Source organism: Motacilla alba, chromosome 4 (genome assembly GCF_015832195.1).
Source record: "Motacilla alba alba isolate MOTALB_02 chromosome 4, Motacilla_alba_V1.0_pri, whole genome shotgun sequence".
NCBI lineage: Eukaryota > Metazoa > Chordata > Aves > Passeriformes > Motacillidae > Motacilla > Motacilla alba.
Window position 1 is genome coordinate 31,094,395 of NC_052019.1, and position 27,038 is coordinate 31,121,432.

At 39.2% G+C, this 27,038-nt stretch overlaps 2 protein-coding genes across 6 annotated transcripts in view; both read right to left on the reverse strand.

Annotated features, from left to right (window-relative positions):
• Positions 1–1,235: 1,235 nt before the first annotated feature.
• Positions 1,236–22,388, reverse strand: FAM149A (family with sequence similarity 149 member A). 2 transcript variants are annotated; one of them, XM_038134827.1, is made up of 14 exons: positions 22,029–22,388; positions 12,323–12,433; positions 11,270–11,402; positions 9,620–9,762; positions 8,707–8,832; positions 8,381–8,557; positions 6,966–7,156; positions 5,664–5,818; positions 4,484–4,587; positions 4,063–4,281; positions 3,630–3,744; positions 2,828–2,956; positions 2,384–2,465; positions 1,236–1,546 (listed from the first exon to the last, which is right to left on the reverse strand). In XM_038134827.1, the coding sequence occupies exons 1-14, from the start codon at positions 22,286–22,288 to the stop codon at positions 1,473–1,475; spliced, it is 2,019 nt and encodes a 672-aa protein (XP_037990755.1). In that variant the 5' UTR covers positions 22,289–22,388; the 3' UTR covers positions 1,236–1,472. The 2 variants fall into 2 exon arrangements, with proteins under 2 accessions (XP_037990755.1, XP_037990757.1); XM_038134829.1 differs by lacking the exon at positions 22,029–22,388 and adding an exon at positions 14,382–14,470.
• Positions 22,389–26,658: 4,270 nt separating this feature from the next.
• TLR3 (toll like receptor 3) overlaps positions 26,659–27,038 on the reverse strand; it is an 88,940-nt gene continuing 88,560 nt past the window's right edge. For all 4 annotated transcript variants that reach the window (XM_038134824.1, XM_038134823.1, XM_038134826.1 and 1 more), the window contains one exon: positions 26,659–27,022. In XM_038134824.1, the coding sequence (XP_037990752.1) occupies positions 26,794–27,022 (229 nt within the window). In that variant the 3' untranslated portion in view covers positions 26,659–26,793. The remainder of the gene's footprint in view (positions 27,023–27,038) is intronic.

Genomic DNA, 27,038 nt, shown 5'->3' on the forward strand with positions numbered 1-27,038 from the left:
GTCAGGCCACATCTGAATATTGTGTTCAGTTTTGGTCCCTGCTATACAAGAAAGATGTGGACAGGGTGGAGAAGGTGCAAAAAAGGGCAACAAAGATGACCAAATTACTGGGTAGCCTGTCATGTGAGGAAAGGCTGAGAAAACTGGATTTGACCAGCTGGGAGAAAATAGGCTTAGGCACACCTTATCACCATGTTCCTGTATTTAAAGGGTGTCTACTAAGAAGATGGAGATTCCCTTTCCATAAGGAGTCTTATGGAAAAGTGAGGAGTGATATGTGCAAGTTATGCTGGGGAAGATTCCAACTGGACATAAGAGAAAACTTTTCACAATGAGAATAATCAGCCATTGGAATAACCTCTCCATTATGTGGCAAGTGGTGGATTCCCTGTCATTGGAGACTTAAGATTCAGCTGGACAGGGTGATGAGCTATCTCATCCAGACCGTGCTTTCACAACAAAGACTGGACCAGATGATCCCTGAAGTCCCTTCCAACCTGGAATGCGCGTCTACAATGATTATCAGGATGTAAGATGACCAGTGATTGTCAGGTGCCCAAAGACTGACCAAAAGAGAGAAGTGTTAAAATACTTCTGGTAGATAGCAAACACTCCTCTTCCTCTCTCTTGCCACCTGAGAGCAATCCATTGCTGCTCTAGTAATTAGCAAATATCTCTTTTTAAGCTGCAGAAGCTTGTTTTTCTGCTCTTCTCTTCATTTGTGCAAGAAATCTCAAAAAGTGGGAATGGTCTAACAGATTTGTCAGCATGTGGTTCAACTGCTCCGCATCTATAAACACTTGGCTTGGCAGGGAAAACATTACTTGCTGTAAACAAGTTTATCCCAGCAGTTCCTGTAGTTACCGATGACTAGAACAGCAATTAATGAGATTTCGAAAGAATTAGAGGAAAAAAAGGTTAGTACAGATAATAATTGTAAGAGATAAAATAATATAATAATAAGCAAACAGACTGAAAAATGGAGAAATGTTAAAACAGCAGTTAAAGAGGAAGTACCGCAAACTTAGTTTTAAAGTATAAATTTTATATTTAATAAAATATTTATATTATATAAATATAATATTTAGATAGATTAGAATGTCTTTAAGGAAACAAAAAAAGAGTGGGAACAGCACCTTATGTTCTAAACATATCTTATTTGATAGGTAGAAAAACAAATCCCTAGGAAAGGCATAAAAAGGAGGAATGCCTGAGAAGAAAGTGCAGCCACAGTCTCTTGATACTGCAAACAGAGCAGATACCGCAACCATTTATTTCCTTTTGCTATAATTTTTTATCTAAGCTCTAGTAAATAATTTTAAAAGAAGGTAATGCAGGCATCCTGAGGATTGCAAGGCTTAGCAGACACCAGCATATGCACACCTTCTTTGTTACACAAGATACTAAGTTGCAAATTTAGTGCTTCAATTTTTCAATCAGTGCAGAGGGTTTCTGTTTCTTCCTAAAACAGGTTAAGAAGCGATCTGAAATCTCTTCTTTGAGGTTGGAGGATTTCTCTGAAAGGATCTGGAGTAATTCTGTGAACCTGGAAAATATAAAACATTGCTAACTGTTGTAGTTTCTGAAAGACACTCCAAGATTATACATTAATTACTTCCACCAATGTGCTCAGATGAATATTTGCTAACCTGCCCTTATTCTTACATTACCTGTTACATAATTTTGTCAATGATATAATTATTTAAACTCAAGGAACTTCCAAAAAGTAAAGATTACTTATAAGAACTCAAATATACCAGAGACCTAGCTAGTCAGCTTTACTGTAAAAATAAAACAAAATTAGCTACAGAGGGTTGCTCTCTTTTTTGGGGTTGTAAATTCAAGACAGAGATGCAAATCAATACTAATTTGTTTTTTATGAGAGCTTTATATTTTTGTTTAAAATGCACATTTTCAAATCTATTTTTCTACACAAAAAAGTTTATTAATTTCAGACCTAAAATAAAATTAGTCATTAGCAGTTCACAAGCATGCAACTGTGTTACTACTATAGCAGCTGCAAAAATATCTAGCCTGTACACCACATACTCTTGCTATAGTTGTAAATATGTCAAAATGCTAAAAAAAAAAAAAAAAAAAAAAGATGAGATGAGACGATGAGACTGAATCCTTTTCCTCTTCCTTTTCCTTTTCATGTCATAACAAGAAAAAGAAGATTCACAGGATTCCTACCCATAAGAATTAGGACTACTTTAGAACAAGTGAGAAGAAACTTCAAAACCAAACTCAAAAGATCCTGCCAAGAAAACCTGTTGTTCTTTTATGCTGAGATGGCTCTCCTATGCACTATACTTTTTGACAGTACGATGGGTTAATAAGTTTTGTTGGCCTTTTACCTTTAAAGTCACTCTCCTTTGCCTACCTGTTATCAAAAATCCTTGACCGGTCCTTCTGTGGTTAGCAAAATCTACGGGAGTCAGTGACTTCTTCTGAGGTGTGTCTCTCTGTAAAATGGAAAGATACACTCTTAGCTAGTGAGATACACTTATCTACAGAAAGGGATCGATTATGGTTTTACAATCTAGTCCAGCAGACTGGATCCTACCAAAGTGCAAAGCTCAAAGCAGCACTAAAACTGCACACTTCTAGCAAACACACCCCCTCAAAACCTGAAAAAAAATCTTCTTCATACAACAGCACCACACCCTCCCCAAGACTTTTAGCATCCTGCTCTCTACAGGTAGCAGGAATCCCTATACATCAGAAGTCAGGGGAGACTCAGAAATGAGACCTTCTGTAAACCAACAACAGGCATGAAAGAAAACCTCCTCCCTTTTTCCATGTCTCTGCTAACACTGTAACATACCCTGAATGTATGAGTTGTGTTGGGTCTTGAAAATTGATCAACAGTAACAGTTCTTTCTCTGAGTGGCTGTTGCTCTGTCCTGCCAGCTACTGCACTTGACACTCTGCTATGAGTATATTTTCCTTGATGCTGAGAGAATTAAGAAGAGCATTAAGAGAATGAAGCAATTGAATAAGTTAAAATATTTTTTTCTGTTGACATACAAAAGTTCACAAGAAGATAAGAAAAATATGTTTTCAATAACCAAAACCACCAATTTAAGTGTTTGCCTTTTTTTAAACAGATGCAAGACTGTTTCTACATTGGCATGTTGATATATCAACATGCTAATTTACTTTCATTCTGGTGATTTATTACTTCCCCAACCTTCAAAACTGGCCAATATAAGATCTGTCTATTTTCACTTGTTAGCCTTTTCCACTTCAGTCAGCATAGTTTTCCAATTCTTACAACCTAACATTAGTGAATGAAACACTGAAAGAGCTATTTAAATCCAGATGCATAGAAGAGCAAGGCTACTTGCTATCTCATCATCTTGTTGTTGGTTTCTTTAGCTTTTTTTTTTTTTTAAACCAGATTTTTCCACTATGATCTGTCTGTGACCTAAGGTTTTGAACTCCTTTCTCTTGCATTGTAATTGCACCCCAATGTAACACACAATAGCATGTTAAAACTATGTATTAAATACAAACCAACAAAAGCTGTAAAATTACTCACTTCAACCAGTGACATAGCATAATTTATTTCTTATTTCTTAAATAGCTTTAAGTTCTTCACAGCTTAAATAATGAACACAACTTACAGGGCTCTGCTGCATTCGAGGTACTGAAACATGTTGTTCAACAGCCTCGGAGTTTATTGGTGGTAACTTGTTCCGGGTTGCAGGTGCACGAGCAGAAGATAAACTGCTGCCAACCCTACAGAATTTTAAAGATTCCTCTTTTAGGTGCAATCACATTACAGACTTCTTCATTGAAGTAATATGAAATTATTAAGTAGTACATTTCTTTATAAAGCTCAGCTACAGAAAGTAACAGCACCTAATACAGCAATAAAGAAGTAGAAAAAATGCCTTTCCTTAAAAAAAATCATGGCTCTGCTTGCTTTCTTCTTCCCTCTGAATTCTACAATTAATAATAAATCATGGGTTAGTTCTCAAGTATTTTGCAAAATCCTTCAGTGGTGAAATTTCAGTAAAGTTTTGAGAAAAGAAAAGAATAAAATGAAAAACTCACAATTTTGTCCCTTTACGGATTTCATTGTTGTGCATATTAGGAACTTCTGAGCAGGGTTGGTCGGAGGTGAGAGAAGGTAACCTTGGTACTTTCTTAGAAGATGCCAGCAGAGCCGGAGATGATGAGAGAACACTGTTATCAGAAGTTCTCCCCAACCTAGCATGTGCTGAATTTGGAGTGCTGGAGGCACTGGTATGCTGTTTGTCTTCTTGCTCATTCCTAGGGAAAGAGAAAAAAATAAGGAATCAAGAAATACAAGGGTTTAACAGTGCATCATTTCTACCTCTGCAAATTACTATCATATCAGTGATCACAAGATCACACAAGATCACTGCCGTTTTTATAATTTTTTTTCTAATTGCAAAAAATTTTTTACATAATGTGAATTATGTCATATTTTTAAAATGTCAATGTCACCTACTGTTTTTTTTCTGCTGTGGCAACGTGCCTCTGTTGGAGCGGTTTTGCTTGAATTGTCATCACACCACTCAGATCACTACAGAAGTTGCTGGAGAAACGGTAAACCTATTAAAAGCAACAACTATGTATTAACCTTTACTTTTTTAGAAGGAAGATCTCAAAAAGCACATAGTTAAGAGGTATTTTACTTGTTTTTTACAGAAGTCCCTTTTAAGGTGGTTCAGTACAATTCTCAGGAGTAGATGGGGCAACAATGCTTTTTTCTTTGTGTAATTTAGTTACTGAACTGCAACTCAATTTGCAATATAAATGTCAGTTGAAGCCAAAGATTGATTCTTCAAACCTTCCATTTTCCCTCAGCACAGGGGCATGATTTATCAAAGCATTTTACTTCTCATGGCTGCTGGGACTGCTACAGAACAAAGCACACCTACGGGGAGAACCAAGACTGCTGTGCTATCTTTCCTGTGCTCCTTATCTCACAGTTTAGCAAGAATGGAAAAAGGGACGATGGAAGAAAACGAACTCACTTGAACTCAGTAGTGAGAGACAGGAGAAAAAAAAACACAAACAGAAGCAGTGGGTGAAAAAGGAAACAAATGTGCAATACACTACTTAGGAGACAGAGGGAGGAGACAGCAAGCAGGACAAAATAGGACATTTTATCAATATACACATGAGCTTCTACAAAAACAGGTAAGGCCTAGTGCCAGCGTGCTAGTGAATGTACTGCAGAATCCCCTTTCACAAGAGGCAAAGAAAGAGAAGGAATGGGAGGGTCTGAAACTCCCAGTGTTGTGAGAAAAGCGCTTCAAGTTGCAACTTCACATCCCAGTTTGTCTTCTTAATTCTACCATGAAGAAATTACTGGATCACAATAAAAGCATAATTAATTTTTAAGGACAGAATAGAATTTAACAAGACTTTGCAAATCAATGGCAGCAATACCTTAGTGATAAACTGTACCTTTAAGAACCACCAAAAAAAAAACAAGTGACAATAGAAAAAATGAACACTGAATTTAAATTCATTTTAAATCAGATGACTTCAAGTAGCCCTAATGGGTATAAAGAAGAAAAAAAAAAAGAGGAAATAAAGAAAAAGAGCCTTTTCAGGTTTCGATCAAGACTGTCCAAGGTTTGAAGAAAAAAAGAAGATTTGACAGAAAGGTTTATTTTTACCTGTGATGAAACTGAATGAGCCCCAAAAAATACACTTTGTACTTCAGAGCCTCTGGAAAGAGGAACAGTCCCAGCATCTGCTGTAATATGAATGACTGGCAAATGCGGCAGCTTTGCTGTAACAGTTTTCAGTTTTTCTATTTGTTGGTCACACTCTGCACAACAGCAAAAAAAAGCAGAAGGAATGAGAAGTATTTTCTATGTTTACCAGCCATCATTTCTTGGGGTTCACAGAATATTACACAGTAAATAAAGACTTGCACATAGCTTTACGCTTCCGTGCTATTTAAAATTCTAAGATATGTTACGGGTTTTTGAAAGCATTTCCATTTGTCTATGCTTTCTCTGACACTGACATACAAGCTGGCCTATACAGGTAAATTTGGAGGTCATTGTTTAAGAAAATACAGCTAAGATCTTTGAAATGCTGTCTAAAAATCCCCAGAGGTTTTCCTTTCTAAGTAGTAAAAAAATACATATATATAAAAAATAAAAAGTCTATTGATACCAGCTTCATCTGACAGTAGCTATACACTGTTTTATTTTGGGTATATGCTACCTTCTTATTTCTATTATAAACCCAAATTCCTTTCCTTCCTAGTTTAAATACTAGCTATATGACCTTTAAAAATATAAAAGGCCAAACCCATCATAATACTGCTAAATGATCCTCCCTATACTATAATACAGAGAGCTAAACAATCCACCTGTGGTGTCAAAAGAACTTTTAAATGACAGAAAAAAACTTAACATTTACGTTCTGATGCTGCAAGCATTCAGTGAAATTTTGCCATTTCTTACTTTGTTGTATTCCTATGTTTGAGGTCAAGTGTACCTTACATTAGAGGTAACATTCTGACTACCCAAGGGTTCTTTCTATTTCTTTCTATTTCTAAAGCTTAAACAATGAGGACTAGGAGACTCTGATTCCTAGGTTTCTGATCACATTGTCAGTGATCCCCTGACTAATGATGATTAACAGCATCAATTTGCATCTTCAAGACAGAGATTAATATTTTTATTTTTTTAAACATGCTCTCTTACAATGAACTATTTTAGTCAGTATTTTTCTTTTTACACCTCTCATACAAAACTCCCTGAAAATTAGGAAGAAAGTTTTATTTTAGGTGCATGTGTGTGCACACATTCTTGAGGCAAGGCGATACAAATGTTACAGTTCTACAGCACTGGTTATCTTAACTAAAGCTTGGAATATTTGCTTAATTTAAGTGGCTAGGGAAGGATGACTTTCCTGAATTAGATTCAACAAATACCATATTTTCAAATGAAAATATCAAATACCTGGGATACTAGCTTCCCAATTTTTTTTAATCAGTTCCTCCAATATTCCAATGACATTGCTCCAGATATGATCAAACACTTCAGAAGCCACAGCATCTTTGATACAGGCATTGGGAGAAACAGGGGGAATGCCACGCTTACACCTCTTCTCAGAAAGACGCATTTTCTTTTGTTCCCAAATCTCATCCTCACTAATAAAGGAAACAAATTCAAAAGAATTCCCATGGGAATTGACTTCCCTCCCCACCCCCTCCTTCAAAAGAGAAACATACATATGGAAGAAAAGGCAGTCAGCTGGAGATAACCAAAAAATTCAAACTCAAATTCACCTAAGGGAAGAGAACCTATCAAATACATATACTGATTTCTTTTTCATTTGCTTGCCTTTGAAAAAATTTAAAATCTCATTAAGGCATTACAACAGAAAGATCTACAGCTCTAGGAAAAAGTTTTATATGGCGCATAGACATTTGAGACTAAATCCTATGCTTTTTACAATAACATAGGCAACAACATCTGTCGTATTTGTCAAGAGGACTCTCACATGACAATTTCTTTCTCAGCATGCCCTGTGTACCTGCATACATCTGCAATTTTCCACCATTGATCAAAGATGAAACAACTTTAAAGGATTTCTGCAGGATGACAAGAATAGTAGAACCTATAGCCTTACACATACCTTCTTCCTGAGAGTATTCTTAAACCTAAGTGCTTCCTACAAAGGCAGCAATCCCAGCCTTCTCTTTCAAAAAAAGCACTGAAATGGTCTCTGTCTGAAAGGTTCCTCAGGTTTTCAGAACAACCATGTCTTTGTTCTGAGTGTGCATAAGCACAAAAAGCTGTGCTTTGTGCCCAACGAGTCCTACCAAAGCTTTCATCCATCCAGAAGCCTAGCTGCTGGAACATTCAGCTGGCTCACAGGAAACCTAGGCTGCTCTGTCAAGAAGATGACTGAATGACTCCTTGCTCACAAGAGTGCTCTAAATGCAGGCTGTAACCTGCAGCTCACAAAGCTGTTACACACAGCACAAAAAGAATTTAAGACTCATTAGGGTAAACAATGACAGCACAAACAGTGTAATGACACTAAACAATCTGGTCCTCAAGGCACTCACTTGGGGAGAAGGGATGCCTTCATTCTACTCCATCTCAAAATTAAATATTAATTTTACTGAATCTTCATGCATCAAATACCTCAAAACAACTAGTGGTTAAGACATTCCTCTGAAATGGGAGATGTGAGCTTTAAACCACTACAAAGACAACATACCTAACCTTCCACATGCCCAGTGAGTGTTCTGACCACTGTGCTAATGAACACAGGGACAGAAGAGAAACACAGTTTAGGAACCCTGACTCAGTTCATTCATAATTTTTCATTACATTGTTCAAAAATACATATATCTGTTATTTACAGTTCCCTGTTGTCAAAGGCAAGATATTCCTCTATTTTTCCATCCTCGTCGTAAATTTCTTCTTCCAGGAAGGAATACATGGCTGAGTCTGAAGCAGAAATCCTAGTGGAATTTGAATGCAGTGCTGTATGTATTGGAGATACTGTTGGGATCAGTTTAGAGCCTGAGATGCAGAGCCTAAAAAAATATCAAGAAAATGAGAATTAAACATTCAAAGGAAGGAGAAGGTGCATATTTAATTATACTGACATGTTTCAGTAATACAAAAGTAATATTTGTATATGTTTCTGAAGAGGGAAGACCAAAACAAAAAACTTTTAACATACTCTTTTGTATGACCAGCACATTCAAGGAAGCCAGGCACACACTTAGTATCTACATGGGCATCATTTCTGCTCTGAAAATGCTGAAAGCCTTCATCCTTTGGCACCAGGAGCTGCTTTCCTAGAACCCTGAATAAAAAGGAGAGAACAAGCAGTGTCATAGATGGAAACTTTAGCCATGTGCAAATATACAGAATACAAGCACATGCAAACAGTAGGCAATGCAAAAGCACAACTTATATCTGCTTCGAGGGGCCAGAGCCTTGTGTATTACTTTAATATTGCCTATTATTTAAGTCATCAAAATTAAGATGATTTATACAAGATGAGATTCTAGTTTATAAATTTTAAGAGCAAACAGTAAAACTTTTTAGATTGTTCTCAAGCCAGACAAAAGTAAACACACTTCCTTTCTCATGAAAAAGCTCTGTAACATACATTTTAAAATTAATGGAGAGATACATTTTAAAATTAATGGAGAGATAAATAACATCTGCTGTGACATCACTTATCCAACCCCAGTATCCACCAATGTGAGTAAAAGTGCTCATCAAAAATGTTTACATGGAAAGTTAAGGCTACAGGTAAAGTTCATAAAATGCAGAAACTCCAACATGCATAATGTAGAGAGGAAGAGAGGAGAGGTGCAGGCAACTCTAATAAATTTACACTAAATTATATAATAAAATAACTTCTGAACAACTTTGCCTGCAATCATTTTATTAATCGAAATAAAGGGCATCAGTTGCTAAAGCACCACTGCCCAGACTGGCTGACAGCTATAGCACAGCTCACTCCCAGAGATACAGATTTGAATGCACAGGTGTTGTTGATGCCCAAACCGTAAGAGGGTACCCTAAAAATTCAAATTAGAATGGTAACTGATTTAAACTACTACTAGCAAGAATTTCCTTACCTTATATGAGGAAATTGTTCAACCCAATCTGCACATTCTGCCTGCAGGTTCTCTGTTTGGGAGGTCACTTTTCCTTCAAACAGCAGTTCGTCAATCTCCCAAAATAACTGATGCACTCTCTGTGTGTTGACTTTATCAAATTCCTGTATATTATAAAGTTAATAGTTCTTAGCAAATATGCATGGGTACTAAAATTTCTGTGATATTTAAAGAATAGAACAACATGAACTAACTTGGCTGAGCATGTCAAAATGCATGTTCACACTATATATTTTATTCCATATAGCTGGCCTGAACAAGTTGATGTAGCAAAAAGGAACTACAAGACTGTATTTCTTTGACATTAACATATAACATACAGTTGCCCAGAATTAGCTCATATTAAAAAAAACAAAAAACAAACAAACAAACAAAAAAAACCAACAACAACAAATAAGTTTTAAGTTGTTTAGACTCCCAGCTTATTCCCTGTGCCAATGTGAAGCACACACACTGCATCTCTGGCACCCAGGGCACCCTTCTCTTTCAAGAAGTGCTCTTCTTCTTCCTTTCTAAGTACAACAGCTAAGAGGGCAAAGAAGGAGCACCTTATGCCTGTGTGACCTAGTCTAGGGCTTAGGGAACAGCTGTCAGTGTGAGAAACGCCCTTCTATACTTCTTCACTGAACCTATAACTCAGTGCAACTAGATAGTAGGTTAACACATAGGCAAATTAAAATGGTAGAGAAATGTCTGATTTTATCCAGTGATGTGGAGACAAGCACTTGGCTGAGGGTTCCTCAGCTGGGCACTGTTTGTAATGACATTTGTCACTTACATTAGATACTCTGATACACTAAAAAAACTGGTAAAACCAAAGGCCCAAATTATGCTTGTTCACTTCCAGCTGAATGTCTCAAAGCACTTCAGGCTACAAAACGGATCACATGGAAAAGGAATGAGAAAACAACTCTGACACAGGTTACTGCAATATCCAGAGTCAGGCTTTCTCCTGAAGGGCTGCAGTGACACTGGGTCAGTACCCTAAAGGTTACGGCATGTGCAAAAAGAATGGCAGAACTACCACTACCAGCCACAGAAGGTTTTCTGAAATGAAAGTGGCAGCAACTGCAATGCTGCAACTCCAGCCTGCACCAGGTATGCCTCAGAGGTCAGCCTTTGTAACAGCAGGACCTCTCTCTGCATCATCTACAAAAAATAACTGAGTTCATGTAAGAGCTAAGTATTTACCAAGACTGGGAAATTTATATGCATGTTCATGAATGTACTTCATATCTGAAAACACTGAGAACAGTTTGATTTAGACATTGCCTGCACTATATGGTGTTTGAAAAAACATGTTTTATCATTCGCTTGGATGCAGAAACCTAAGCCTACCTTCTTTAAAATAGCTTTGTTTTTCCCAAACTTCATCATTTATCATTTTATTCTATTTTCCTTGTTACACATCAGCTGCACCAATACCAACATGCAACCAAAACTATTTTTTAAATATTCAATTAATATACTTATTCATTAGGCTGTTAATTAGGCCACACATATTCATTAGGCTATCCATAAGGATGAGGTGCTGCATGTCCAACATCAGTAAAAAACTAATATTTCTACAATATTTAGAGAAGTGATACTATAAAAGTTTCTGTGACATACATCATCCCTCCAGGAGTAAACCGAACTTCTTTCAGTAGACAAACTAGTAGTATAGCTGTTTATTCCAGACCAAGAATTATTCAGCTCCGTGGGTGTTGTGCAGCCACTAGGTGAAAGTGATGAAAGTGTCTCACTGAAAAGAAGACAAATTAAAATGAACAACACAAGTATTTTCTGTATAAACATCTTTTAAATAAAGCAGCTAATCAAGTAAATGGTGCAAGCGGATATTTTAAAGTAGAGTGAATACATGCTCCTATTAGTACTATTTCCTGCCTCAGAGGCAGTAAATTCCTTCTACACTATTAAGTTTTTGCATGCATATAGACCATTGCAGCTGTATGGCACTCTGTGCATATGAATGTGTGTATGTATTTAAATATAATTATATGCTTGTATCTGTATTTCCAGCTTAAACAATTATTTTGATTTCTCCACGTCAGCTAGTGATCACATGAAAAACAGATGAAAGATAACATAAGCTTTCTTTAACTCTTTCACATTAGAAGCTTCCACAAGAAAACTTTTGCACAACTAAGCGTAAGATCTCTACAGATGTTTCAAATAGCACTGAGTTACATGTCTCTATGCAGTGCTTTTTATGTTGCTAAACCTGGTGCACTTTAAAATTTGAGCCAAGGCAACTCAAGCACCGAGTTCTAGCTGGTCCCTGCCAGCTACCATCCACCCCAGGATGCAGGGAAAGCAGCGGTTATTGGATGTGCATGCAAATCCTAACCAGTGTCATCTGAAATAAAATTTCTTGAAAGTTAACTAACCTGCAACATTGGTGAGCATGATTTCAATTTAATCATGAAGTCTGATTTCCCTTCCAGACCTAATCATATTACTAAATCCATATCACAAACCAGGAATAAAGTTCAAACTCTTTAAACAGCAGGTTAGGTCAATTTGTATCCTGCATTATATTGTGCAATAGTTATTATCCATGAGAATGACTGGAAGAATGATTAGTGAAAATTAACTCCAATCTGGAAATATCTTAAGTCAAAAGTAAGTTAATTAAGTATAATTTCAGAAGTACATGTATACCAGGTATAATTGTCAATGGCTTCTTGAACATTTCTTGCAAAAACTGATGGAAGAGACACTCCACTTTTTCCAGAGAGACACCGATTTGGGGAACCTCTGGACAGTCCCTTCCTATAAACACAGAAACATAACATTCCATGATTTTAAATAAAGTTAATTCACATCTCCACTGAAAGGGGGGGGGGGGGGGGGTGAGGAGGGCAGGGGAAAGGAGAAGAGGAGGAAGACAGCTACTCTGTTGAATTTTTCAATTTTTCAGTCCTATCCATCAAGACAAACATTTGCTTGAAACAAACAAATAGCTTTTATTTGCCTTACATACAAAAGTATGTTTTAAAAAAATTTACTTTTACTTTGAGACTTGCTTTACTCCATTGGCATCCTCCTTTGATTTTGCACTTCAAACTTTGCAAGAAGCACACACAAATGAATCGGCACCTCACTACTGCAACAACAGAGCAAAGGCACAAACCAGGAATTGTCCATACAACAGTTTAATGAAGGAATGTTCTTTCCTTTGTTTGGGAGGGTGGGGCTTATTGTTTGGGGGGGTTGTTTGTTTTTTTAGATGGAAATTGTTTATAATTACACAACTGTTCATAACTACATATTACATTTGATGCATGAAGTTGGGTCATCAATATGCTAAACCCACCTCTTCAGAACATACACAGATGTGTGAAAGTGCTCCTTGGAAGCACTTACAACAACTGATTGGTTCACCTATTTTCATGCCATAAAACCCTCACAGCAGCATGATTTCATTGAAGTACATTTGTGAATGAGTAACTATAGGAAAACAGCTCACACTTCCAAGAATTTTCTTCATTTCTTTAGACAAGAACTGTAGATTGGCCCTGCAGCAGTTAGGATTGCTCTGTCTTCTTTCTATCCTTTCTAGTATTTATCTTTCCATTACACATATTACAAAGACACATACGTCAAAATCTAACTCCCCACTCAAATGGACCACATCACACACCCTACTGCTAAGTCTTGATTAAGAAAAGAGCAAAACCTACCATAAGCTTGAACTTCTCCTCAGGGAAGACCTTAAATTTAAAATTCTTCGAGGCTGGTAAAACAGCAATGGAAAGCATTTCCATGTGTTTGCACTTCACATCCTATCTCTTCCCTAGGCATCTGCTTTTGGCCAGTAAGCACCAGGAGGCTCTATGAATATTTATAGTCCAGTCCCATGCCTTGAGTCTCATTTTGTCCTAACACCAAAATCTATCTCCCAGGAAGTAACAGTGAGCTCACTATCTTCTACATGGAATGCTGTTTCCTTCTGTTCCCGTACATCCCCCTCTGTCTAACATTTGCCATGATTATGTATTGCTCAGGCAGCCTTATAAGGTCTTTCCAATTTTTTTCATAGCTGACCCTTGTTCTTAGTATTTTTCCACGACTTAATACCACCACCAAGGTTTAACACTTCACTGCTCTTTACCTGCTCGAACCGCCCAGGCTGGATTCCCATGAAACATCAGTGGAGGAGGAAACCACTTACTGTTACCTTCTGCTTACTAATACCCAAACTAAATCTCCCCGTCACAAGTTCAGGCCGTGTCCTCTTATCTTGATGTGAGCTGGAGCAAAGTAGTGTTACTGACACATTTTTCCACTGCAGGTTGTTGTACTACGTCTCCTGACCCCTTGGATCACATGCCATTAGATGTGCCGGGAAATTATTGCAATAAAATAAAACTATAGGAAAAACCCCTCCCAGCACATCTATAGCATCACTTCCCCTGCGCTGGCAAGCGAGCACCAGAAGCTGGAGCAGCTCCCGGCCGCTCACCGAAAGCTCCGCAGCGACGGGCATTACACGGGGACAACAACACCGCGGCAGCGCTCCCGCCGCCCCGGCAGGACGGCAGGCGGGCGTCGGACACCGCCCCGCCACGGGCCGCGGCCCCCGGCCCCACCGCCACACTCCCCCGGGACGAGCGGTCCCCGGCCCCGCCGCCACACTCCCCCCAGGACGAGCGGCCCCCGGCCCCGCCGCCACACTCACCCCAGGACGAGCGGCCCCCGGCCCCACCGCCACACTCACCCCAGGACGAGCAGCCCCCGGCCGCAGCCGCCCAGCGGGCCGGCGCCCCGCGCCCTGCGCATGGGGGCGCGGCGGGCGCCCCTCGCACCGCCCCGGCGGCCGCAGCGCCGCCCGCTGCCAGCGCCCACCCGCCCCGCCCGCGGGCTCCCCGCGCCGCGCCACGCCCCGCGGCAGGGCCTCGCACCCCTCCGGGCCTCCCCACGAAAAGCTAAAGCCCCAGTCTGGGCCGGAGCGGTGCAATCTCCCCATCTCTTGCCCCGCAACACGCAGCCAAAGAACGCCGAGCTTGGTATTTCTGACCAGAGGCCGTTTCACTCGCCTTCGGAGATGAACGAGGATTATGCGATGCTGGCCAACTGCATAAAGATTTTCCCTTGTTAATTGAGTTCTCCTCCGAACTAGCCCTGTGCACGTCACCGATCTTCTTTAGCACGGGTGGTAGGGCAGAGCATAGAGTGTCAGCTGCAGACTCACACTAGCTCCAGTAATCCACTAGCTCCATTCATCTCTAGCTCCAGGACATAAAAACTCTGGCATCTACATATTTTGCAGAAAGCCTCTCTTAAAGAAGGAAGCAGATAACGCTCATGAGCAAAAAGAAAATACAAGGAAGAGAAAATAAAATAAAAAGAAAGGCAGTATTTTATGCTGAAAATTAAGACTGAAAAAGCAAGGCATGTGAAGCCTCACCTCACAGGAAAACAAACAGCAGCATTTAAATAACATTTAAAGTTTCATAACCAAAAAAAATATTACTCACTAAGAAAGGCATATAGAAAATGCCTAGCATTTGTTCTCTGATGATAAATTTTTTTTTTAACCTGTTCAGTAAAGAAAGTTCCGCATTCTCCAAAGCCCCATTCTTCTGTGTCAGTAAATCATTATGAAACTGCATGTGTAATTACAACTTTCCTTGTCCTTAACAATCATTCTTCTATAGCAGCAGGTTTGTCCAATGCTTCGGACACACGCACACACACAAAAATAGAGTCCTTTGTTAAGAAAAACTTATCCAAGCAGATGAAATCTAGAATAGCAAATTATGTCCAGGTTAAGAAAATGCAATTTTAACCGTCCACCTTCTCCTATGTTTCCACAATGGAGCGACTAAGATCATGAGTTAAATTTTGTGCAACCATTTTGGAAGGCTTTTTAGTCATAGCAGCAACAAGATTCAGCCAGTGGTCACCCCCACACCTTACCCCCACAAAGCCCCACAATATCATTTTCATTTCTCTAAACCAAGCCTCTTCTTCCTTTCCAACCAACACAATGATAATTTTATGGATAAATAATTGTGAAGGAGTATATTATTAGTACTAATACTACTTCCATCACTCTAATTTGGAACTGGAGAGAACTAACAAAGGAAATGCCAAAAGACATTCAACCAGAGGAGTTTAGAAAAGTCAATTAATAGAAAAAAATACTAACTTTATACCTGTCACACATGCTATGAGACCTCTTTAACAGATTATTCAGTCTCTCTTATAGCCACAGCCCCAATAGAAAATATTAATTATGCATTGCTCCCTTGCCAACAATGTATAATATCCTCGTTTCTAATTAAACTGCTGCCTTGTTGTCTGAAATAATTAATTTTCTTAGATTTCACATCTTTACATGTTCTTTACTCTTTTGGAAGCATGATTCATAACAAATGTAAGCATACTAACCACATAACAAGACATGCTTTGTCTTGTTTTTTGTAACCATTGTAACTTTGTAACCATTTACAGCTGGGGCAGTTAAACCTGGAGAAAAAGAGGGTTCAGGGGGACCTTATCACTCTCTACAGCTACCTGAAAGGAGTTTGTAGCCAGCTAGGGGTTGTACTCTCCTCTCAAGTAGCAAAATAAACAGAAGTAGCCTCAAGTTGTGCCAGAGGAGGTTTAGATTTGATATTAGAAAAAAGTTCTTCACTGACAGGATGGCCAAGTATTGCAATAGGCTGCCCAGGAAAGTGGTGGAATCACCAACCCTGAAGTGTAGGTGTGGCACTTGGGGATACCATTTAATAGTGAACACATCAGTGCTGGGTTAATGGTTGGGCTTAATGATTTAGAGGTCTTTTCCAACCTTAATCATTTTCTTTATTCATTTTACTCATATTCTCACTTTCTGCTTGTTTTTCTATCCCATATTTGATTTGTAAAATCAAGAGATTACTATTTGTGTGCCAGATTTCTATAAAACTTTGATGTGAGAGTATAAAAAAATATTAAACTATAAGCTCTCTCTAGCATAAATGTGGAAATACATCTGTGGGAAAAAAAAAAACAGATTTTGAAATCACACCAATCTTTCTTAAACTGGTCTGGAACAATTACCATGGAAGTCTGTTTCTTATTCTTCTTTGAAGTGATATAGCAAACAGAAGCCATAATGCCACAAATTCAGCCTGCTCAAATACTCCTCTGTAACATAGTACCCACCTGTCGGGGTCATTTTCTTGGAAGTGAATAGACACTCCTGGTCAGTATCTTGTTCACTGAGCAGAACATACAAACTTTGTGGCAACCAACACTGAAAAACCATCACTACACAAAATAGTCCTTCCACACATTCACCAGCTAATGCTGCTCCATGTTTAGAGCAAGCAAGAAACGGACATGACATGACTACTTTCCACATCCATAATGTACAACATTCCAGGCATGCATGGCAGTATTGTAGTCGAATATTTATACCACAGAAAATACAAAATTCATAAGAAATACACACATCCTTTTCCTTCTAGGTCAGGTAGTCATCTGTTGAACGTGGTTGCAGTCAGCCATGGTAAGCTCTCCCTCTACTGCTTGACAAAACACATCTTTTTCAAGATTGAGAGGATATTTAGGAAAACCACTCTCACTCTCTTGTAACAACTTCAGTGACCACAAACTTCCAGGTATAACAGACAGGATTGAATGTCATTGGCAGACCCCAGAGAAGGTCGTACTTCGAAGTCAGCTATAATATGTTTGGCTTGTTTTTTTAGAAATGACATGGCTTATTAAGGAGAAGGAAAAAGAAAACCTGCCTTGAAAGGTAATACAGTAAATGTTGACCTTCTTAACTTCTAGCAACACATCTTTATCAATACTCTTACTGAACATGCCAGAGGCTTTACAGCTAGCAAAAATGTACTCCAAAAATTATAGCACGTCTCCATTTGAGAGTGTTACTCCAGGCTTGGAGATAACTTTCATTTTGTTCTCATCTTTATTAATGAGCACTGCCAGAAGCGTTTCAGTATTTTCAGTCATCTGGTTGTTGGTCAATGAATGAAGTACTGACTATATCTGAAGCATGAAAATACAAATCTTTATCAAAGTTTTTCCACTGATAGTGTTTGATCATACCACCTGATTGGCCCTTTCCTCTTACAAAAATGTCACTTACTGTCTTTGAAGCTATATATGGGTTACTGATGCTTTAATGATCAAACTACCTTGGGAACATTTGTACTGTTGGACTCTTAGTGAGTTTTTCAGGTGACTATCTTTTTCATCTGACCACAATTTGCCCCAATGCCAATTTTCTTCATATGTTGCTAAAATTCTATTTGTAAATAAACATAAAAGCCTCACTTGGTTCAAAAAAGTAGGTAGCATTGGAATGAAAGATTGAAGGTTTCTCTGTGCTTGCCTGCACCAACATCTACAGTTCATCAGCCCTCTGGCTACCTCCTGCACAGAGTGCTCACTAGGAGCACTCAAAATTACCTCTTCTACCCAAGACCCACTTCCTCTTAGGGTCAAGGTTTTCACTTGTTGGTTTTCACTTGTTATTTCATCTGGAGTGAAGAAAAATAATAAAGAAGTGAATGTAATTATCTTCTTAAATCACTGACAACACTGAAAGCAGGCCATGATTTGTATCAAGTGCAGTGCCTCCTATTAGACATTTTCATATTGAATCCTGAAACATATTTAAAGCTTTTCCAACCATGATCTGTGCTGAGTACTGTTCCTATCTTTATAAAACCAAGAATAAACTGCTCCAATTTTTAAGACAGGCTTATTTGTATATAGTAATTTTATTCTTCTGCAAGCCTTTTAAAGGCTTTGTAATTTTGAAATACATTCAAGATGGCATGAGCTTGCAAGGTATTATATATAATTTTAAATCTATTTGTAATTTTAATTGACTGTAAAAATGTAACTGCAAGTATAATTCTTGGTTATAGGAAATATAAACAATTTCTGAGTGCAAGATACTATAGAAGTAAATCTGACTTTTTAATATAAATTATGAATCAACATCAAGAAAAATACTATCATCTTAATTAACTGCAATAATAAAGAATGCTAATTAGTGTCTTAGAGAAGGTGTTTTATTTCTTTGGATCTGAGAGGAGGCATTTACTGCTGCAGGATCAAGTGTCTGAACAGACAGACACAGAGTAGCACCCTAACAAAACACTTGGAAGTGATCCACAAGACTTTCCCTGTGTATTCTTTTTATGTAAATTTGGAAATCCAGTAAATACTTTTTTTAATCAGACTTCTTTGAGCAGCATAACATCATAGAGATTGGAGCATGTTTTCCCTTCTGTTCATTGATCTCTGAAGAAAATTGCACATATAATGAATCACTGAAAACAGGTGCAGAACTTTATCCTCTCAGAATTTAAAAAAACAAAAACCAAAAATAATCTGAAATGTGACAGTTCTATAGCACAGAGTGAAGCAAAGCAATTGTGGGGACACCTTAGTCTGCATATGCTCAGGCACACAAAATACTTTTCTCCTTCCTCTGCAACCACAAAGACCCTTGGCTTGAGATGTCAAGATGTGTCATCATATTGCTAAAACATTATGTATTATATAAACAGATTTGAGGACCTGAAAGTTTTCCTCTATCCTTGCTAGAGTGTGACTTCCATGGTGGTGTACTGGAAGAAAGGCACTGCTGAAAAACAAAGTAACAATCCTTTATTCATCCCACAACCACAACTCGTTTCCTAAAAACCAGAGAGAGACAGAGACCGAGCAATAAAACGCAAATAAAAAACAAGCAATTGCACAATACCACTTCTCACCACCTGTGTGGAATATCCCTTTGGCCAGTTCAGGTCAGCTGTCCTGGCCATGCTCCCTCACAGCCTCTCGTGCACTTCCTCACTGGCAGAGCCTGGGACACTGAAAAGTCCTTGACTTGGGGTAAGCACTGCTTGGTAACAACCAAACATCAGTGTGTTACCAACATCATTCCCACACTGAATCCAAAACATAGCATTGACTCAGGAGACAGAAGTCATCAGAGTAAGGATGTAAAAACTATCACATGCCAACTTGGAAATATATGTTCATAATGTTCACAAATGAAGGACTCAAAACAGCACAGAAATCCCTACACTGTTATCCATATAGTGTACATACATGCACAAGTACACATTCACACCACATCAAAACTTTTCCAACAAGACTGTAGCAACAGTGAGAAAAGACTGACTGATTCAGTCAGTCATGTATTTTGTGAGACAAGAAATCTCTAATTCCTTTAGCATTTGACAAAACTGACAGGAATAATCTCACCACTGAAAAGACCACAAATTTTCACCAAACTACTGCAGTATCCAAGAATCTTCCTCCTTACCAAAAATATTGATGAAAAAAAAATGCCCATTATGGGCCCAAACCTTAACTAAAAGCATGACCTCCATGAACAAGGCATGCTGAACTCTACATTAATGAACAATTAAAAAGAAATAGTCCCCTAACTCACAAAATTTTAGAGGAGTTCAGACAGTTAAGAGTAAAAACAAAGACTGAGGGTCCTTCCTCTTCTTTTCATGGTTGACTTAATAATCCTGTTTATTGAGCACTGGATCAGAAATAAAATGAAGGAGCTTTATTTATGTAATCAAAAGCTTCCTGTGTATAGCTATCAATAATGTATTATCATATTCTGTAACTCACAAATTCTAATCTCAACTCCAAGCAAGGAATACTAAGGTTTTCAATATTTAATTAAGATGCTTCTTCTAAAAGCTTAAGTGAAACCATCTAATTAAAAAAATACTAATGTGGAGGTATAGACTTTTCTTGTCAAAGTGATGTATCTTTTCCTTCTTCTACCTCTTTCTAGTTTGGTTTTGGTTTTTTGAAGACAGACAATACCTTATCAGTATAACCTTTATTGCTATTAATAAAATATTTGAAATGCCACCATGCATACAAAAGTTTAAGTTAGGGGATAATTAAGTGATATCAATTAGTAGTGGTTCAATAGCAAGGCAAAATGAGTATTTTGCTGGACACAATCAGTTTTAAAATAACAGGGTTTATTCTTCGTCCCAATACAATCAGTTTGTTCTAAGAGTGGATTCCATTCTTCAATTTTTTTAATGATAAAAGTCATAGACATTTTTACTTGGCTTTATTTTTGGTACTGAAAAAAAGAAGTAGCTAGGGCGAAATTACAGGGACATGACTCTGATTTGTTCTGGCATTGTTTATATAAAGCACCAAACATCTTACAAACAGAGCTCTGTTACTACACATAAAACCAGATTAACCTCCCTATTCATAAAAGGCTACTGTTTTACACAAATAGAGTAAAAGTTTAGCATGAAAGAGTTTACAATATATTCTGAAACAAAATAAAAAGCTCTAGATTGGAGTAGGGGGAAATAAAAGAAGTGCATCAGGGAGGATTTGTGCTCCTAGTTTAAATATTATTCTACATGGAAACCAAACTTAAAGCGGAAGTTCCAAAATCCATCTGAAGATTTCAGTGTACTTAAAGAGATTCCAGTCCTTTAGAGTTAAAAACTTAAATATACATTCATTCCTATCAACACCTAACAAAACATTACTGTTCTTGTGATTGTCAGTTGTAAAGATTAGCACAGTTTAGTTCTACAGAAGCAGCAATTATAGATGTCCATGAAATATATACAGTAGCTTCCCCTTTTTTTGTAATAGTATGAAAAATTCCACCAATACAGTAATGCAACTGTTGCTCACTTTTATAAACTCTTCTGTTTTAAATATACTAAGAAACCACTTCAGTATTCCTTTGCTGTAACAAAATATCACCAAATGGAAGCACACATATTAAACCGGCTTCTTTTTTATGCAGCAAACCCTAAACGTTTCAAAGTGAGACTTGAAAATTAAACACAGAAGCATCCAAACCAAGTTTCACACCTGTTACTGACACTTTAGAACCTCACTAGGCAGTGACTGAAATGTCTGCTTTGATGCGCAGTAGTAACCTCGGGACAGAACTTGATAAAACTCACACACCTACCTGAGGGACCTTTACGATACCTACTCAAGCTCACCATCCCCTGCGCGCCCTCTGGACCTCCGTTTCTGTCCCTGCGCATCCCGAGGTGGGGACGGGACAATTTTCCTCCGGCCGTGCGGGGCCAGGCTCTGACTCCGGTCCCCTTCCCAGCGGAACCGCGAGCGTTTTCCAGCTCTTCGTTCCCCACGGCGGCACACACAGCCCGTGCGAGCCACCGCTCCTGCCCGCGAAGATGCGCTTCCCTGCCTCTGGCATGCTGCCGGCGGAGGGAAAACCTGCCCACGGAGATGTTCGGTACCTCTCAGGACACCCAGAGGCAGAAAAAGCCAGGTGGAAGGAAGCCACAGGAGTGAGGGGCGCACACCTGCCCCGTACCCCCGGGTTTGCGGGGCGCTCACTCACGCGGGAAGCTGTGGGCTGCCGGCCGCCTCGTCGCCCTCGGCCGCCGCCTCCTCCCCGATGTCGGGCAGGCTGATGAGCAGCCCCTTGGCCGCCGCCCGCCCCCCGGGCTCCTTGTCCGTCTCGCCGGGCGCCGGGCGCGGGGTGCGGCCGCCCCTGCCCGCGGCGCGGCCCCCGCCGGACGGGGGTCGCGGGCTGGGGGCCGGCGGGGAGCGGCGGAGCCTGGAGAGGAGGGCGGCCGCCCCCAGGGCCGCCACCTTCATGGCAGGCTGCGACGGGAGCCCCTTCCCGGCTCCGCAAGCCCTGTGGAGGGGCCGGCGGCCTCCGGCGGGAGCTGCCCGCTGCCTGCGGCCCGGCAGGCGTTGCTAAGCGAAACAATCCCCGCCGGGCACGCACCGCCCTGGGCGGGGAGCACCGCGCCGGCGGAAGGCCCGGGAGCGGCCCCAGCAGCCTGCGCACCTGCGGGGCGCCGGACAGAGACCGGCGAGCCGGGCGAACCAAGCGTTAGAGTCCCCCTCCAGTTAGAATCCCATCTCATATTACGGGGCAAAAACGAAGCCCGCCTGCCAGGGCAGCAGGGTCCTCTTCATGCATCTGTGCGTAGGAAGGGCTTAACCAGAAGCGGGGAGTGAGAGCGACCCAAGACAGCACATCTTTATCCCCATGGAAGGCAGAGGCAGAAAGGAGCAGTGTGGAAGCTACAGCTCTGTGCTTTTAAAGGCACTCTCAGCCATCCTAGGCAGTTTGGAGAGCAGTAGAGGGTGACATTGGCACAAGCCAGACAGCTGAGGGCTCATGAGTGGGGAATAATTAACTTTGCCCTAGCTTTCCAACATTAGCTTGTCTGCCTGGCTGAAGAGAAATATGAACACACCAGCAGCAGTTTGGGAACACTGTAATGCTTAGTATTCTGTAATACTAAGGCAAACATTGTGCCAGCTCAGAACATGACAGGTCATGCTGGAGTGCCCAAGAGAACAGCATAGGCTGAAAGTTAGACCAGTTGCTTCATACATATGAGCCCCAGGATCATACATCAAGCAGCTAGTTGTACTATCGATTTTAAGTTGGTAGCTGCTGGTCCACAACAACCAAGGGTACAAAGTGAGGAATTTTATCCTTGCCTTGTCTTCCTAGCACATCAAGGAGTGCAATGAGCTGGCAGAGAGAGCACACCGAACACCAAGCAGAGGACTGAGATTTGAAACTGGGGCATTCCTGGCCTTTTTCTTACAAACCAGGATAAATATGTTCTGAGAAAACCTTGTGGAATAGGTGCACTTAAATCTAACAGCAACACAATCTGAATTTATTCCTACCATGGCAAAAGGCCTTGACTAAGCCACAGTGAAAGTAGCAAAATTGAGCTCATTGGTGGGTAGTATATTTATCTCAGCTATATATATGAACATCACTATCTGTCACTTGTTCATTACTCCCTGTGTCCTGGTTCTGATCAGGACTGGGTAATGTTTGCAGTAGCAAGGAGGGGCATGGCTAGGACCCTGAGGTAACTCTGTGTCACCTCACATCAAGCACGAGGAGCAGGTGTCCTTTGTGTTCTGTGTGCTAAGAACTCACATGGGAATCGATCACCTCTCTTGTACACTCTGTTATTAATATTGTTCATGTTACTGTTTGGGTTTTGTTTCATTGCTTTTTCAAGTAAATTATTCGTATCTCAACCCATGATCTTTACCTTTTGTGCCTCCAGTTCTGCTCTCCAGCCTGCCAGGGGGAGGGAGGAGTGAGCGAGCAGCACATGGTTTAGAACTCTAAATTGGGGAATACTATTCCTAAGCCATGACACCCTGTCATTCAAGATCTGCAGAAACAGTCAGGTTCCACTGCAAGTCTCCAGACCTGAGCATTCTGCCTCACCCAAGTCCTCTACATATTCTGCTTTCAATACAAATGGCTCCTCTTTAATCCTACGTAAAATCTTTGATATTACAAGTTTAGAACTACTTTTCATTTGTTTGGTGTTTAACTCATCACCAAATCAGCATAATATAATCTGATGCTGCCGACTGCAATGAGACTGCCCAGCTCAGACAGAGACTGTGAATCCTGAAAGCAGTTACAACTCTTAGCCATGGCAAGCCCATTTATTCACTTTCAATAAAATTGTCAAACAAATCTACAGGAGCAGACCAGAATTAAGTAACTTTCAGAAAAACAGGGAAAATTTATAGGAAAATTTTAGGTCTGATGTAACTGATGATTACCACTGGCCCTGTGATTATTACTTTTGTGCCCTTTTTTTATACATTATGAACCTTTTTTTTTTATTTTATACATTGTAAACCTTTGTAATGTCTACTACTGTGGTAGATTATTTTAAAGTGAATTTAGTCACTAAAATAACTGTTTAGAATGTATTCATCAGATTTTTATAATTTAAAGGGATTTTTCATTCATCAAGAAGTACTTCTTTGTATTCCTAGCTGTATTACAAAACTAAGCATTTATAAGATTTTTTTTCACTGTTCTGAAACCAATTTTGGGGGCTTTTGTAGTAACTAGAAAAATCTATAAGAATTTAGACATGCTGTCATTTGTCAGGCTCTAAGGGTCAGAAAAGACCATTAGATGAACTAGTCTGACCTCTTGTATCACATTTCACCATAGCATTTCTCCATGTGTTCTCTTCACCTTTATGTCATTTTTAATATCCATGTGAATACTAATAATATCCATGTGAACTACTAGCATTTTCTAAACAATTTATATTGATGTGGAAAGAGAAATTCTGCTGCTATGTGTCACTGCATATTTAGGATAGGAACCCTGTCACATGTTAGTCTTTAAATAAGGGAAAGAACAGTTGATATGGTGCATACCCGGCACACCATAATTACCAACTTGCCTCCTCAACTTTCATGGCCTAAGCATGAAGAAAGAATTTGTCACTTCGCCTGAAAAGGTGAGAAAGATGAGATGAAAGCATCACAATGGGGATAATCCTATTACTGTAATTAGGGAATCATCATCTATCACTTCAGCTGTAAACAAAGCCTGTTTCGTTTTCACTCTGGATTTCCTGGGCAAGTGAAGACATCTGTACCCCCTTCACTATTCCAGTGCATAAAAAATCCTGTTCCACTAATTATTTGTCTTGTTTAGGTTTTTATCATCATGGGACATAGGAAACCTATTAAAACCCAATTTTTCATCTACACATATAGCAAATAATGAGAAAAGCTGTTTAAAATATGAAGTATAGAGCTGCTTTCTAAAGCAGTAAAACAGCATTCTTGTGGCAATAGAGGTATTGAAGTTGATGAGGGAAATGCTAGGGGGAAAAACAGTTTAAAAATATTCCTGAGCTGTTGAAGGATCACAGACCTGCTAAAAGCTGACAAAGTTTTAAAAGGTCCTTGCAGTAGCATTTAAATATTAACAAAAATGTACAAATGACTGCCTTGTGTCTAATTTACAATAACTTGTGCTCAGATTCACCATAAAATTTTAGCCAGTGTTAAACATTATAAACACTCTTGCAAAGCACATTTTTCTCAGCCTCAGCTCTCTCTCACCAGATAAAGCTGCTAGCCCATATGTTTGAACCTAAATGCCCTGGCAATTGCCATCTAGGCCACATTTCTGCAAAATATGTTCAGGAAAAAAAAATCAAAGTAGCTTAATATGCAAGAAATAAACTACAGAATTCTATCTGATTTTTTTACAGTTTTTAGTTATCAAAGGCAAAACTGTGTCTAAAACTGTGAAACAAAAAAATTGAAATTAATCTAGTGTTGAAATTTTTTCCCACTCCACTTTTAACTGTGATCACAATAATGTTTCTAATACTATTTAAAACAATTTCTTTGGTTTTGTTGTTGTTGCTTTACCAGTAACAAAATTTTTGGTAATGAAATTGCAGTAGCACCAGTTTCTCCACAAAGTTGTCTTCTGGTTATATTATAAAAATATCAGTGCCTTTATTCATTTTATAGAGGTGCAGCAGCTGTGCCTTGGCCATGCTTCACATTGATTTCAAGTTCTGTGTACAGGCCTGCATACAGTTTTGTGTGCATTCTAAGAATCAAGGTGACATCTCTCAGTGTTAATGTCCTTCCAGCTCTCTGAATTTCACCAAAGAGCAAAAATTCTTTTTCCTGATACCAATTTTATTAAATCAGTTGGCTCACCAACCTGAAAGTCACTTTTTGATAGCAACCAGTATTAGCCCCCCCAGAAGGCATAATCACAAAGGTATTAAAACTCACTTTGAAGCTGCTCACTTTGAAACTCACTTTTGAACTGCAAATTCTGAAGTAGTTTTTTGTGTTACTTATGTGTTTCACAAAGAAAGCTTTCCAGCTGGAGGCACTGAATCCCCCATGTTTCAAAAGCAAGAACTCGTGTCCACTCTACCTTCTACAAAGATTTTGCTGTTTTGTCATTAATGCATTTTCTTTTGTATATCCCCTTAGAGAGTCTGTCTTTTCTACCCTACATAATTTCATCATCTTTTCTACCCTACATCAGTGATTCTCACCACTTTTCAGAATTTCTGCCACATTTTTAATACACTGATTGAAATTACTATCCACCATGATCCCCTTTAACATCACTTCAGTGCAGCTGAATTAAAATATCAGCAAAAAAATGAATATAAACAAATAAATTTAAATTATAGTGCCCTTTACATATATTTACAGGATGACAAACTTTTTCAGACCTTTGTGAAGGCTTGCTAGTTTTCCAGTGTTAGAAAATATACAATGAAATGACCCCATAATTCAAATCTGTAGTTCAAAAATCAGTGCACTTTACTTTTACATTTAAGTGCCATCACTAATTGCTGATGAAATGCACTGACTCGTTCTTTCTGGGCTGGCCAGTTCAATATGCAGCGAGATCTGAACATTCCTCTTCTCAGGTGAAGTGCATGATACAACTTGTAATCTTGGATATCATCAAGAAAGATCAGTATGATGGAGTCCCGACTTTGTTCAATAGCTTGCTGAAGAGCATGATACACCTTGAAACTGAAGCAAAAATAAG

Excerpts from the sequence above, each read along its gene's own strand:
- FAM149A (XM_038134827.1), bottom strand. The coding sequence starts at position 22,288 with ATGAAGGTGGCGGCCCTGGGGGCGGCCGCCCTCCTCTCCAGGCTCCGC. Across the intron at positions 12,434-22,028 it reads GGCAGCCCACAGCTTCCCGC|GAAGGGACTGTCCAGAGGTT; the intron begins GTGAGTGAGCGC and ends CTGTGTTTATAG. Across the intron at positions 4,282-4,483 it reads GCCACAGCAGAAAAAAAACA|GAATGAGCAAGAAGACAAAC; the intron begins GTAGGTGACATT and ends CTCTTTCCCTAG.